Source organism: Chenopodium quinoa, unplaced genomic scaffold, assembly GCF_001683475.1.
Source record: "Chenopodium quinoa cultivar QQ74 unplaced genomic scaffold, ASM168347v1, whole genome shotgun sequence".
Taxonomy (NCBI): Eukaryota; Viridiplantae; Streptophyta; class Magnoliopsida; order Caryophyllales; family Amaranthaceae; genus Chenopodium; species Chenopodium quinoa.
Window position 1 is genome coordinate 3,715,436 of NW_018745170.1, and position 15,275 is coordinate 3,730,710.

Genomic DNA, 15,275 nt, shown 5'->3' on the forward strand with positions numbered 1-15,275 from the left:
AAAAACCAGCTTTTCATGCGCTATCATGCATATAAACCCTTTTGGTTTGTTATCAACTTCCTATCTCCTTTTTGTTGTTGTTTTTAAGCCTCAACGTCATTTATTTCAATATTAAAATATTTCTATGAATTTTACATGTCACTCAATTCTTGTTTAACATGTTAAATTAATTTATGCTATATTACAATTTAGTTTTTCTAACCACCCACACTCTCATATGTCATTGTCTTACAGGCCGAGAAGTTTCCCTTACATACACCCACACTCTCAAATTTTCTATTTCTTTTTTTCTTATTCTTTTAAGTTAAGCTAGTATGTCAACCAAGATGGAGAATTTCTCCACAGATATTGTCAATACCGGAGTTGAGAATGAAGGTCCTTATGCAGGGTCCCTTAATTTTTCAGTTAGGGTTCGACGAGGTTTACCCAACTTTCTTAACTCGGTGAATCTTAAATATGTGAAGCTTGGATACCAGTATTTGATTAGCCATGGTTTGTACATTGTCACCGCGCCACTTTTAGCCTTAATCGTTGGTGCCCATCTAGGAAAACTCATATGGGATGACTATGACCACAACTATGATTTTTCTAGTTCCATTTTATTTCTAGGTCTTCTTTACTTGGTTGATTTTACCTATAATTTCCTTCTTCCAAGACCTACCTACTTAATTGATTTTGCTTGTTATTCACCACCAAAGGAGCTTAAGGTGAATAATATTGTTGTATTGCTCACATTATAATGTAATTTCTTCTATGCTATTATAATATTTGACAATCATCTACTAATCATGAATAAAATTGTAACTATCATGACAGGTTTCAAAGAAGGAGTTCATTGACTTGGCTAGAAAATCAGGCAACTTTGATGAAAAAACATTAGGGTTTCAAGAAAAAGCCCTAAAATATTCTGGCATTGGAGATGAAACATGTTTGCCTAAGGCAATATTTCAGCCTGGATTCAAGAGATCTCTCAAGCAATCTAGAGAAGAAGCAGCAACGGTTATTTTCGGAGCTATTGATGATCTCTTCGCAACTACAAAAATCAATCCAAGAGACATTTCTATACTCATTGTAAATTGTACTACACTTAACACTACACCATCTCTTTCTGCTATGGTAATTAACCATTACAAGCTTAAGCATAATGTTCAAAGCTTTAATCTTGGTGGTATGGGTTGTGCTGCCGGAGGTGTGGCCATTGACATGGCTCAAGACCTCTTGAATGTTTATCCAGGCTCATACGCGCTTGTTGTTAGCACGGAGATCATTAGCCATTCTTGGTATACAGGAAAAGAACTAGATATGGTGCTCCCAAATTGCTTCCTTAGGATTGGAGGTGCTGCTATGCTGCTCTCAAATCGTCGCCTTGATCGTTGGAGGGCCAAGTATGAGTTGAAACAGGTAAATATCTCTATATATCCATCATCACCTTACTCTAAATATCATGAAGATTTAATGTATTTGCTATGAAACAACATGGTCTCATGCATATACTCACACAATTTGATTTTTTTAGTACATATTGTATTGACTTTTTTTATTATATTGTTTCAACCTTACTTTAGGCAAGGATGTGTTAAAACCTTAGGCAAGGATATGCTAAAACCGTACAAAAATGTATGTTATTCTATGTTCTTCCCAAGTCCAATCCTATTGCTTAAAAAAAAAAAGGGCATTTTCAATTATAAACCATTAGACCAGGTATGTTGATAATATTTAAACATTTTTAAAATAAATAATGTGTGACTATAAATTTTCATATTATGAACAACGTAACGTTCAAGTGACATATTTTCATAGAGCATTCATGATTCATTATAACTAACAACCAATGATCTTATTGGCCAAGAACCAATCAATATGATTCAATGTTAACAATTTGTTCCTTTTCTCCTTTTTTTTTTTTTTTTTTTGATTTTTTATTGGTTCTTCCTATGCGCTCGGTAGGTTGTTCGCACTAATAAAGGCATGGACAATAGGAGCTTCAAGAGCATATACTTGAAAGAAGACGCCGAAGGGCAGCTAGGCATCTCAGTAAGCAAAGATGTGTTAGAAGTTGGTGGAAATGCAGTCAAGGCTAACATCACCACCCTAGGGCCACTAGTCCTACCATTCACCGAACAATTTCAATTCTTCACCACTTTGCTACGTAACAAAACCTCGTCTAGGCCTTACATACCGAACTTCAAGCAAGCATTTGATCATTTTTGCATCATTGCAACAAGCAAGAAAGTGCTCGATGAATTCGAGAAGAACTTAGAGCTCACGACGGAGTACATGGAACCATCAAGGAGAACATTGGAGAGATTTGGTAACACTTCTAGTAGTAGTGTTTGGTATGAGTTAGCTTATTTGGAAGCTAATAAAAAGATGAAAAGAGGTGATAGAGTTTGGCAAATAAGTTTTGGATCTGGTATTAAGTGCAATAGTCTTGTGTGGAGGGCTCTTAGGAACATTGAAAGGCCTAACAAGAGTCCATGGTTTGATCAAGAAGACTCCATTTAAAAAGTTTTATTGCAAAGATAGAATAAAATGGAGAATGTATACAAATGGTGTGATGAAAATTTGCATTATTTTTAAGAATACAATTATAAATTGGCATTTTTTTTCAAGTGTAATAAATTTAGAAATGGAACATAATTATTGTATTATTAGTACGTAAAGTTATTTATTTTTATCCATATATTATAGAAAATATGAAACATAAGTGTATAGCATGGAGTTTTATCTAATTTTCTTTGTTGGAACGCTGTGTACGCGTCAACCAACTTTAAAAACAATAATACTTACTCCCTTTATTCTATTATTAAGTGTCAGTATTCGTAATTCAGTGTAAAAAAATCACTTTTGTAAATGCGTCTATTCATATATTACGTGTATATATAAAGTATTTTGAATAATTTGTCCGTTTACATTGCTTAATTTATTCCTTAATTAAAGCATGTGCAAAGAAAGTTTGTTGCATTTAGAAGAAAACAGAGGAATTATAAAGTATATAATATAGATTAAAATGATTATATATACATACGAAATACAGTATAATTGTCAATACACATATTTAACTATTAATATATCTAATGATATTATAATAAAAAAAAAAAAAAAAAAATGTAAACAAAATTATAAGTACGAAAGGAACTAACTTGCTTTATAATTCAAGAGTGGTTTTATGTTTTCATCATAAAAACTTCTTTAGTGGGCCCTTTTTTCATTCCATATAATTCTCACAATTATCATCTTATAGTAGTATTATTTATTTATCAGTTTACGAGTTTTGATGTGGCTTTTCAACTATTACGAATATTCTTTTCATTAATGGTTATGTATTTGTATGATACATGTGGTTGCATAATCAAAATTTGGATAGTATACATATTTAAACAATTATGAATTTTAAGATGCTGTATATGTAAAATTAAATTAGTATATTAAATTGAAATACATGAGACAATTACATATGCATCAATTATGGGTACTTATCATATAGAAACAAGAAAAAATTTCAATAAATTTTTTTATATAGTAATGCAATTAGTTCTTGTTATATATACATACAACATTAAATTATATGTCTATTTAACTAATCAAATTTGTCATATTTCATAATTAATTCACAAGAAAATAATCATTTAATTCACACACACTCATTATTGTTTATCTGAACTTGGAATAACAAGAATCCTTAATTCCATTCAGTATGCATTTCACATCCTGTAATTGAAAAAGTCATAACGTTTCAATTCACTTATTTAAATACAGAGGGAGTATATTTTTTAGTTATTCCATATCCATTATACTCGTACATGTTGTCAAAAGTAAAACTTCCCACAAAACTTCCACATCTATGTACTATAATGAGATTTATGTCTAATGGAATATTTATTTTTCTAAACATTGATATTTGTCATGCATTAGCTCATGTATACTCCATCCCTACCTTATAAAAAGTATAACTAAACTCTTATGACTAATGCATGGACACTTATATCCCTAAAGAAGTTCTTTTACATATTTGCCCTCATTTGATTTCAAAAGTTGTGTTTATTTCAATATTTAATGCCATCTTTTACTCTCTCCATTTCTTTTTGTTTTTCTTATTTGGAATTTAAACAATATATAATACAAAGTATTAAAGAGACTCTAAATTAAATTAACATATATGGTGCACAAGAATTACAGAGTATATAATTGTGTCATATGTCTTGTTTAATTTATTCAGGTCGTCTCAATAAATACTTAAAATTTATTAGACATTTATATTTCTAGATTTAGATAGTTTTTTTACCACTCCCTCGTGAAATCAAAGTATCTCTACTAAGATTTCGAACATTACACATCTACACAACATCCAACACATTTATCACTTTATGCAAATAGTTGTAATACAATATCATGCAAATAGGCATAGGGTATAAAGGTCATCGGTAATAACTTTTTTCAAAGCTAGGCCTAGCCATACCGCGCACATCACGCGTGTTGGAATCCCTAATTAATATAAAGTTTTAAAGTTGAGCACCGTAAAATAAGAATGTAGACTAAAAGTCCAACACCAGTGCAAATTCAATAAAACTCGTGAGTATTGCATAAAGTCAACACGTGTCAACTAAAAAGATATAGAAAAAGTATGTTGGGAATAATTTAGAATAATCTTTGAAATTATGGAAAGTAGTCGGAGTATATAGGAACATAGAAAATTAGAGGAACAACAGTTGAGGCCAAAATTACATTCGTAATATCTCCATCCCAAAATTCCAATCAATTTTTTTTCCTAAAGTTGTATTTTCTTTCACTTTTACTTTATTTATTTATTTATTTATGATATCATTTTATTGTTATGGTTTATCATCTATTACCTACAAAGTGAGACCCAAGTAATTGAATTCCTTTACTTTCTGCCTCTTTTATCTATAAAGTAAATCTACAGGCATGAGTGATCTCATTTTCACCTTTACTTATTTCCTTTTTGTTACTACATAACATATAAATATATATAGTGGCACTCGTGAAAAAAAAATGGATTATTACTGTAACACCCCCAATTTACTAGCTAATAATAAATAAAAAATAAAGGAAAAATAAACAACCTTAAATAAAAACTGCGGAAGCATACACCTAAAAAAATCGGAGGTATTACCGCCACACTCAACAACTTGTCAAGTGTTAAGGCTTACAAAATCCCAATAATTACAACCCAATAAACTAGGTGAGCTATTATACAACTTTACAAACTTGTTATAAAATACTAATCGAAACACTTGAGCTCCTTTAGCTACGATCACTTGATTAACCTGCTTAGAAAAACTAGACTGCTCACCATTAAGGACAAATTCCAAAATAGATCGTCGCAGGGCCACCATAAAAAAAAAAAAAAGACATGGCCGCAAACACAAGTAGCACAACAAACAACACACATGCGTCAGCAAAAAGCTAGTAATCACCACATATCATAATATAAAGAATAATGGAAAAATTAGCATTATTAACTCAATTAAACAATGTAGTTCTAAACTACATTACACATTGTACTCTGAAAATAACCTTTGTCAAAACCAACCTCGAATAATAATACGGAACTTTACTCAATTAACTCATTTATCCCATAAGTGTGTCACGCTCTTTGTTTTATGCCTAGCCTTGGACATGAGTAATTCGAATAAATAAACCAACAAGTATAAAAACTTGAATACTCTAAATAACCAAAAAAACACCTCTAACCAGTCCACATACGGGCCAAATCCCATTGTAGGGGAACATAGAAAAATTTATAGATTGTACCTCATTCTTAACTTATGATTATCATCTCCTTACCAACATGCCAAGGACTAAGGTGATTAACATCGAGCCTCAAACCAAAAACAGAATAATAATTCTCAACCTTTTGATCTCATACATCGATCATATAACCATTCAAAAATTAATAAAATAGTATCTCAATAATGGCACGGGTTCCGAAATAATGTAACACGACATTTCCGGTTTATAAAATATCTCAACTCTTATTGGACAATAAAACTAGTTCCCAAATATAATTAACTCACAACTCAAAAATAATACTCTGCATTAATAACCCTAAAACCTCAATAAAATAATACTCTCTATAGCAACAACATTAAAAACCCTAGAAATAATAATAACACCATCAATCAATACAACAAAAATAATACGTTATTCAAAACCAATCAAATCATATAATACCATACTAATTTATCATATATATGTACAAGATTACAAATAATAAATTAAACAATTCACACATAATAATACGTAATATAATACAAACAACTCCAAAATAAGTTTCGTGTGATTACCTTCCGAAAACTTGAGATCGCACATTAACGCATATAGTGTACTCGCATAAAAAAAAAGCTTGAATTTTGTAAAGTAAGAGGATCATTATATGGTGGGAGTTTAATGTGTCAGAGCTCTTTTTAACAATGATTTGCCGAACGATAAACAAGTACTAGCAGGGAATAATCAACGGTGTTGTATATATAAGGAATTGAGAGGTTGAATTTGATGATTGAGACTCGTACAAAAATTGTCTTGAGTCATAGTTCTTCACTCACGGCGGCACATATGGCCACACATATATATATATATATATATATATATATATATATATATATATATAGGGTTTAAGATAATTTTTATAGGATAACAAAAATAGAGTATAAGAATTTATAAAATAATTTAAGATATCATATTTTATCCATAAAAATATTAGATAAAATCTTTAAATATTAGGATATAACAATTACATATATACTTGAAGGGACTTGTTATGATAAATATTATTTATAGTGCTAAATTTCTATGTAAATTTTATGAAATTTACCTATATTTGGTTACACTCCATAATCCATTCCAATTTAAAGTTACAATAATTACTAATGTTGATTTGCACATTTAATTAACCTATACTACTTAATTTGATCAATTCTTTCAGGATGATGATGATGAATGCACCTACGTAATTTTCGTACGTGCAAATGTAAAAATGGCAACAACGTATGCTAAAGTAAACCTTGAATTACGTGACAAATATTTCAATCGTTTAAACATCACAAACCTTCAATCTTGGGGGATTATGAGCAAATATCATTACTACTTTAGAAGAGGAAATTTGGATACCTTTGCTGTGAATGCTTAAAAGGCCCCCTTTGTAGCATGACATTAATTCATGATAACACCGGCGTATCTCCCGGTTGGTACGTGGACTATGTTGAAGTTACCTCTATTGCACCAAGTCGGGGTTGTCGGAAGATTAATTTTCCGGTTAATGAGTGGTTGGCCGTCGATGAGCCACCGTTTGGTATCGCTTGTCAGGGTGTGTATTTGTGTGATGAGATTGTTGGTGATGATGGTAAATGCTCCTAGCTAGAAGAGTGCTCCTCTAACTTGGTTATGCTACAATTATTTCAACTTGTAGTGCATTATTGCTTAGTTATTGATTGAGTTTTGCCCTTTGGCTTTTATTGAAATGTGACATGGAAATGAGAAATGTGTTGTATTGGCATATTTTTTTTTTTAATTTTAAGTGACTAGATTAATTAAGTTATGTGTCACAATAATTTTCTATTTTCACTGTTTATAACTCCTTATGTTCATTTTAATTTGTCACATTATGAATCCTCAATTTAAAAAGAGAAAATTTTACATATGGAAGATCTATGACCAATAATTAATTTACAATCTATGAGCTTTCATCTAAGAACTTACTGGATTAGATCTTGTTGTGTAGTTTTAAAACATTAATTCTTTCAATACATTTTTTTTAATAAAGCGTTGCTAAAATATATACTTCGTATAAATGATGGATCTTATGAAAATAGTTTACTAAAACGAATCATGATTTTACCATATTTTATAAAGATTATATCCTTATGAAAAAAAATTCACCCTTAATTATAACATGGGGCTGACCTAGCTTGCAAGATTCTTAAAAATTCGAAATGCCAGAAGTTATTCTTAGCACTGGTGCTTCCTAGAGCCATTGACCATCTCGAGGAGAGATTACTAAAGGTGAGAAAACAAAAGCAGGGGATTATTAAAATTTTAGGCTATAAAAGTTTATAGGAAAAATTCACTTTAATAATCCCAACATTAGTTGAACAATTTATATACTTTTAAAATCCCAATTTTGATGAGTATTTTTCTTCAACAGGCCAATGACCGGTGACCTGTTGAAAGGGTAAATAATTTTTTTTTTGTGTTTTTTAAAAGCTACGTGTCAATATGTGATTGCTCCAAAACTTTTAAAAAAAAAATTAAAAAAAAAAAACCCAAAACCCATCCCAGCCACCCCCTCCCCCTTCCCCACCGTGAAATCCCAGCCCACCCCTAACCCCATCGAAAACTGACTGGCCGTCCCCTTAACCCCTGAAACCAAATGGTTGTCCCTCCCCTCACCCCTAAAACCACCCCTCCCTTCCCCCACCCTCAAAAACAACCCCCTCCCTTTCCCCACCGCTAACACTGGCCCTCTTCCCTTCCCCATCGCCGATTCGCCGAAACCACCGATTTTGGGGGTTGGGAAAGGGAGGAGGGACGGTTTCATAACACATCATTTGATATACAAATGATAGAAGAAGTAAGAATAAAGGAAATTTCATAACACAACATTTGATAAACAATTCCTATCAAATATAATTCCCTACGTACGTAAAATGATAGAAGAAGCTGTATTTGTTCATGAATCAATGGAAATCAAATAGACGGTAAATTCACTAATGAATCTGAAACTAGAATCTGTATAGAAAATCCAATTTAACGGAACTACTCAACAAACAAAAAAAAAATACAAAAGGCCCACAGTTTGTCAAAAAACCCACTTAAATAACACAGGTTATTAGGGTACTAAAAATAGACTAATTTTCTGTTAAAAAAAATTAAAAAAAAAAAGGAAAATATCATTACCAGTGTATCTTGGTCACATGGAATTAGCTGCAAGAATCAATCCTCTAAAGATACAGGTGCAAATAGATATCAGGCTTTGGTAAGAGCTATGAATGGCGATAGCAACTATAGAGGGCAAAGTGTTCCTATAGTAAACAGATGCAAAGAGATGCTAGAGGATGCAAAGTGGGAAGTGGAAGTGCAACATATTTATAGAGAAGCAAATAGGGCCGCAGACTGGCTAGCAAATTAAGGTGTTACTCAAAACAACAAGATCGAGTTGATTCAAGTCCCCCACTATCGTTGGGTCGAATTTTGTACAATGATGTTGTTGGCGTGGCCATGCCACGTTTAGTCCCACCTTAGTTTTTTTCCCTTTTATTGTTTTTTCTTCGGGGCCTAGCCCCTCGTTTGCATAAAGGAAAAAAAAAAAAAAAAACCCTTGGTCACACTGTTGCTTAATGTAATAAACATCGTTGAAACTTTCTAGCTTTGACAAGCTTCTAGAAGGGTAATAACAATATGTTTGTCACCGAAAATAATTGCCAAGCCCCTGCTTGAATGAACGTCTGAACTTGGAGAGGCTTTCTGCAGCTCTAGAAGGGTAGTTTGTCACCTGGTATAAGAAGGTGTGTGCAATGGTATTAGGCAAAAGATTTTATATGCCATTGTTTTTAGTCCAAACGTGCAATCTTCAAATTTTGGAAACCCTCCATATTCTTCAATTCATTGATAATCAGCATTGTAAGAGAAGGCAAAAGAGGAGGTAGATTGCCTTGCAATGATGGACAATCGTACATATAAAGGGTTTCAAGGATGGAAAATGCCCAGGATTTCATATGAGAAAATTCTAGAGTCTTCAGAGATGGGAAAGGAGGAGTTGAGCAATTCCCATAAAATTCAACCAGCAGACTCTTCAACGACCGTTTTGCCCATAACATTGCTTCTGTTCAGCACCGCTTCAATCATCTCCTGCTCATCCTTCCATTCTTCGATTTTTATTTTATTTTTAGATTTCTTTCCTTTGTTAACCAGCTTCGCGAACTGCTTCTCTCCTTCCGACACCAGTTTATCTAACACTTCTTTAAACATTGCTGAAACTACTATCTCTACTACTGCCATACTTGCTTTTTTTTAAAAAAAAAAAAATCAAGTCAAAAACTGCAGAAAAATTGTAGATGAGAGTTGGAAATCCAGAGAACGAGTGATTATTATGAATGAAATGAAAGGTTCTCTTAGTTTTGGGGGTTTAAAGTGGAAAGAAGTGGAAAACTGAATTAATACTACTGCCACATTTAAAGTGAAATGTTAAATGTGGGTACTCACAAGAGTCAATTGTTATTGGATGTATTTATGTTCAATAGGTTTCTTCTTCATTTTTCAATATTCTCTCCGTATTTTAATAAGGGTTACACTTTTATTGTCACATAATTTTAGGCAACTTAATTAATATAAATAAAATAAGTGGCGAGTAGGGTATTAGGAGTATTAAAAAATTGTAAAAAAAAAAATAGTAGTGAGTTTAAGTGGAGACCATAAAAGGAGAAAGATATAATATAAAAATGTAGTTTTTTGCCCAAAAGGGAAGTGTAACACTTATCAAAACATAGTCGCATTTGATAAGTGTAACACTTATTATAACACAGAGGGGAGAACGTAGTTCACACTCTTGAGACTTTTCAGATTTGTTTTGTATCTTGTGATACAATTATTAAATTAATTAAATAATATTATCTCCGTCTTTATTTAGTTAACTCGTTTTGACTTTAACACTATTCACACACTCCCTTTTGATTGTATTTTGTGCTTCGTACGTAATAAAAAACATACTCATGTGGGTTCTAGTTAGATTCGTCACGATATATATATTTTCGACTTTTCATAATTTTACTTATCGGTAATTAAAGATATCAATGGTTGAATTTGTGCATTGACAAACGTGACTAAAGAAATGTATCAACTAAAAAGAAACGGAGGAAGTACATACTATTGGAAGCAAAACTAAAGGGACGCTTGTCGATGTGTTATTAAAATATTTCCTGCAAATTTACTTTAAAAAAGAAAATCATTGTAATATGAGAATAAGGATTATATCTAAAAATTATATAGAATTTCACAGGAATTTATGGACAAAATTTCAAAGTTTAACCCAAAAATTAGCAATGAGGCAAAATAATAAGGACATTAGAGTACTAATTATTAATTTAGTCAAAATAATCATATGTATTATGAAAACCTTCTCAAATCTCATTTTTAAAATCTATTTCAAATTTTCAATGGGTAAAAATAATGATATATCAACATCTTATAGAAGGATATTTTATTTTTTTTGGAAAAATTGCCATGGATAATAACATCTTTGCACGGTCTTCCCAAAATGAAGCGACGTTTGAATTATTTCAAAATGTTGCCATGAATAACACACGCTTACTATAAATAGAACATGATCTTTTGGTGACGTGTTTAATAGGTTACTTGTGACACGTGTCAATATCATCATTTTCCAATTTTTTGGGAGGGAGCCCCAATTCCTCATTATAAGAAACACATGCCTTTCTCATAATGGTATTTTGGAAAATAATGTGATGTTTTTCACTTCTTAAGCTGCTGAGTCGAATTCGTGGGGACAGCCTATGTGTAATTTGTTTGAGTAATGGCGTTACCTTGTTAACGATTCCCTGTTTGAGCAAACGGTAAAAAAATTCACACATCTCCTCTGTATCAGCCGTTATGTTCTCTCTCTCTCTCTCTCCTCTCTATCAATGGCGCTCTACACTACTAGAAATAGGTCAATTTCCGACGGACAGTTTCCGACGAACGTGTATTTTCGTCGGAAAAATCAGAATTTCCGACGGAATTTTTACTCCGTAGGAAAGTTCCGACGGAATATATTTCCGTAGGAAAATATAGGCTTTCTGACGGAATATTCCGTCGGAACTTTAAATTTCCAACGGAAATAAAATCCGTCGGAAGGTTCCGACAGATAATTCCGTCGAAAATTACGATTTCCGACGGATTTATAGTCCGTCGGAAGATTCCGACGGAAATTTCCGTTGGAATATTATTAAAAAAAAATTAAAAAACCCCTAACCCTTAAGAAAACCGGAACACCCCTCCCCCTTCATTTCTCTTTTCTCTCTCCTCTCCCCTTCTCTCTCTGCGCCTCTCTTCTCTTTCTCTCTCCTCTCCTCTCTTCTTTCCTCTTATCTTTCTCTCTGAACTCCTCCCTCCTTCTCTCTCCTCCGCCATTCTCACTTCTCCTCTCTTCTGCTCTCTTCTCCTCTCTTCACCTTCTCCTTTTTCACACCGCCGCTGCTAAACAAGACCCACCAACCGCCGCTACGCAACACCACCACCGCCATTCTCGTCATTTCACTTCTCCATCTTCTTTCTTCCTTCTCGTCGGCGTCCCATGGTAATACGGCCAAATTCGACCATGAAACCTCTAGATCTAGAGGTTTCATGATCGAATTTGGCCGTATTAAACCAAATTCGAGTGACATTCGAAGCAAAATTCGCCCCTTAAGGTATGTTTTTTTTTTAAAAAAAAATTCACACGTTTCATTAGTGGTGGTTGTGGTTGTGGGCGGTTGTGGGTGGTTTTTGGGTTAGGGGGGTTTGGTGGGTTCGGGTTAGGGGGGTTTCGTTTGGTGGGTCTGGTGGGTGGGTTCGGGTTAAGGGTTAGGGTTTGGTGGGTCTGGGTTAGGGTGGTGGTGATTGGTGGATGTGGTAAAACGGTGGTGGTGGTTGGTGGATGTGGTTATTCGTGGGTTAGGGTGGGTCTGGGTTAGGTGGGTTTAGGGTAAGGGTTGGAATGCGTGGGTTAGGGTGGGTCTGGATAAAGGGTGGGGTGGTTAGGGTGGGTCTGGGTTAGGGTGGGTGGTTATGCGTGGGTTAGGGTGGGTCTTATATAGTGGTCGTTGGTGGTCTGAGGTGGTGACACGCCGTGCCGGTAGTGGCGCGACGTGTTTTTTTTATTTTTTTTGCAGGAGATTCCGACGGAAAGTCCGTCGAAATATTCCGGCGGATTTGTATTCCGACGGAATTTCTGTCGGAATATTCCGGCGGATTTGTATTCCGTCGGAATTTTCCGACGGACTTTCCGGTGGCCGGAATACCTTTTCCGATGAATTAATTCCGTCGGAAATTCCGTCGGGAAAAACTGTTCCGACGGAAATTCCGTCGGAAAACACTGTTCCGACGGAATTGGCCATTTTACCTACAAAGGGTGTTCCAACAACCAGTTCCGACGGAATTTCCGACGGAATTTAGGGTGTTTCCGACGGAATTTTTTCATCGTAAATGGCCTGTTTTCTAGTAGTGCTAGTCTAAAGCTCGTGGAGATTCCAGACCAGATGAAAAAATCGGGTATTCAAGTTGTCAAATTCCATTGAAGTAGCAGGTAAGTGAAGTTTTCTTTTCTCTTTCTTCGTCGCTTCTTCCAGTCATAAGTTCTGTTCTGTTCTAGGGTTTTGATTTGTTCTTCTCTTGATGCGACAACATTTCATGAAATTGAATCATAATTGCGACCGAAATCAGAATAATTTTGAAAGTAATGGGATTATGAGGTTCAATCCCTCTGTTAAAATGGGTTTGAGGTTGTTGAAAATGGCCAATTGATTTTGTTTAAAATGCAATTTATACTTTTTAAAAATGTGTTGTAGTCTTATGCTGTGAAAACGTGTTGGTTGATTTGTGTTAATTTTTGAAAATTGATTGTCTTACTTTGTTGGTTGTTCAATTGGTAGGTTGATTTGTGTTGGTTGGTTGTATTACTTTGTTGGTTGAATTTGTACTGTGAAAATGTGTTGGTCGGACAATGTGAAGAGATTCAACAAAATGATGGGAAAATTCAAGCCCTTATGTGAAACTGCTGCCATGGTGAACGATCAAACGATCCATATGGTTATTGAAGCACAATCGAAGCTTCAAACAGCTGTTAATGAGTGTAAGGACAAGAAGAGTCAGGAACATGTTCCTGTAGTTAGTACACTGTCATTAGCCGGTGAAGACAGAACGATTTCCTTAGTTAGGAACCCTGCCCCTACTGCTACTGCAGAGCCTGAGACCCCTGTCCACCTGCCATGGACCCTGTTATCAAATACCCTATAATTAAGAAAAGGAAAAGGGGCAGGCCTAAGGGTTCAAGGCACAAAATCGTTAGCTGAAACTGGCTACTAAAAAACAGTCAATCAACGACGGAAAAAATCCGTCGGAAAACCTTGAAATTCCGTCGGAAATGCCCTTTTCCGACGAAATTCCGTCGGAACACATCGTCGGAATACACTTTGTAGGAATTTCGCGATATTTCATCGGAAATTCCGTCGGAAAAGTCTAGTCCGACGGAATTTCCGACGGATTATGTTCTGTCGGTGCTTTAGTTGATTTTAAGTAAAGTTCGTCGCAAGGTTCCGACGGAAATTTCCGTCGGAGTAAGATATGTTCCGAAGGAAATTTCCGTCGGTGGGGGAGATGATCCGACGGAATTTTCGTCCAAAAAGGTATATTCCGACGGAAAATTCCGTCGAAAAAGTAAATAAAAAAAAAAAAAAAAACGGCACCACAGTCCCCACCCAGATCCACCCCTGCCACCAGCCTACACCACCCACCACGTCCCCAACCCAGACCCATACACCCACCCCACCTAGACCCCACCCCACACAAACCCAGACACCCACCCCACCCAGACCCAGACACCCCACCCCACCCAGACCAGACACCCCACCCCACCCAGACCCAGACACCCCACCCCACCCCACCAAACCCAACCCAGAACCACCTAATAACCCACCAAACCTCCCCCACGCCACCCACACCACCACAACCTCACCCCATAACCACCGACACCACCAAAACAGCCCACCCCACCACCACCGACACCACCACACCACCACCATTAACCCTAAAAACCGGAAAAAAAAACCCTAAAAAATTCAAAAAACCAAAATTAAACAAGGAAAATTAATAGAAATGTATAAATATATAATTGTCTAATAAATTTTATAAATTAACATTATAATTACATATACAATTAACTAGATCTAAACATTTATTTAAAAAAAAAACAACTAGATCTAAACACAAACCTAAATTACAAGATCTACAACTGATGTTTAGGTTGTTGTTGATGAAACCGAGTCAAGCCGCGAAGCCTCTCACCACCAGCAGAGGCGGACACCTCACACCACCACACCACCAGCGAGAAGCCGCGAAACGCCGCATCAAAAGGAGGAACGAGGAACCGAGAAAGGGAAGGACCGAATGAGCAGTTTGAGAAGAGAGAGAAAGCGAATCTAGGATTGTAATGAAGAAGAGGAGAGAAAGAGGAGATCGAAAAGATAGAGAAGGAGAATGAGAGGAGAAAGAGAAGAAGAGAGGCG

At 34.9% G+C, this 15,275-nt stretch overlaps 1 protein-coding gene across 1 annotated transcript; it reads left to right on the plus strand.

Moving 5' to 3' along the window:
* Nucleotides 1-9: 9 nt before the first annotated feature.
* LOC110710408 (3-ketoacyl-CoA synthase 10-like) lies at nt 10-2,802 on the plus strand. The gene is made up of 3 exons (XM_021888702.1): nt 10-707; nt 817-1,401; nt 1,948-2,802. Exons 1-3 carry the CDS (start codon nt 315-317, stop codon nt 2,503-2,505), a joined length of 1,536 nt encoding a protein of 511 aa, XP_021744394.1. The 5' UTR covers nt 10-314; the 3' UTR covers nt 2,506-2,802.
* The last annotated feature ends 12,473 nt before the right edge of the window (nt 2,803-15,275 follow it).

Coding starts and splice junctions, on each gene's coding strand:
- LOC110710408 (XM_021888702.1), top strand. CDS start 315: ATGTCAACCAAGATGGAGAATTTCTCCACAGATATTGTCAATACCGGA. Junction 708..816: donor CACCACCAAAGGAGCTTAAG/GTGAATAATATT, acceptor CTATCATGACAG/GTTTCAAAGAAGGAGTTCAT. Junction 1,402..1,947: donor CCAAGTATGAGTTGAAACAG/GTAAATATCTCT, acceptor TGCGCTCGGTAG/GTTGTTCGCACTAATAAAGG.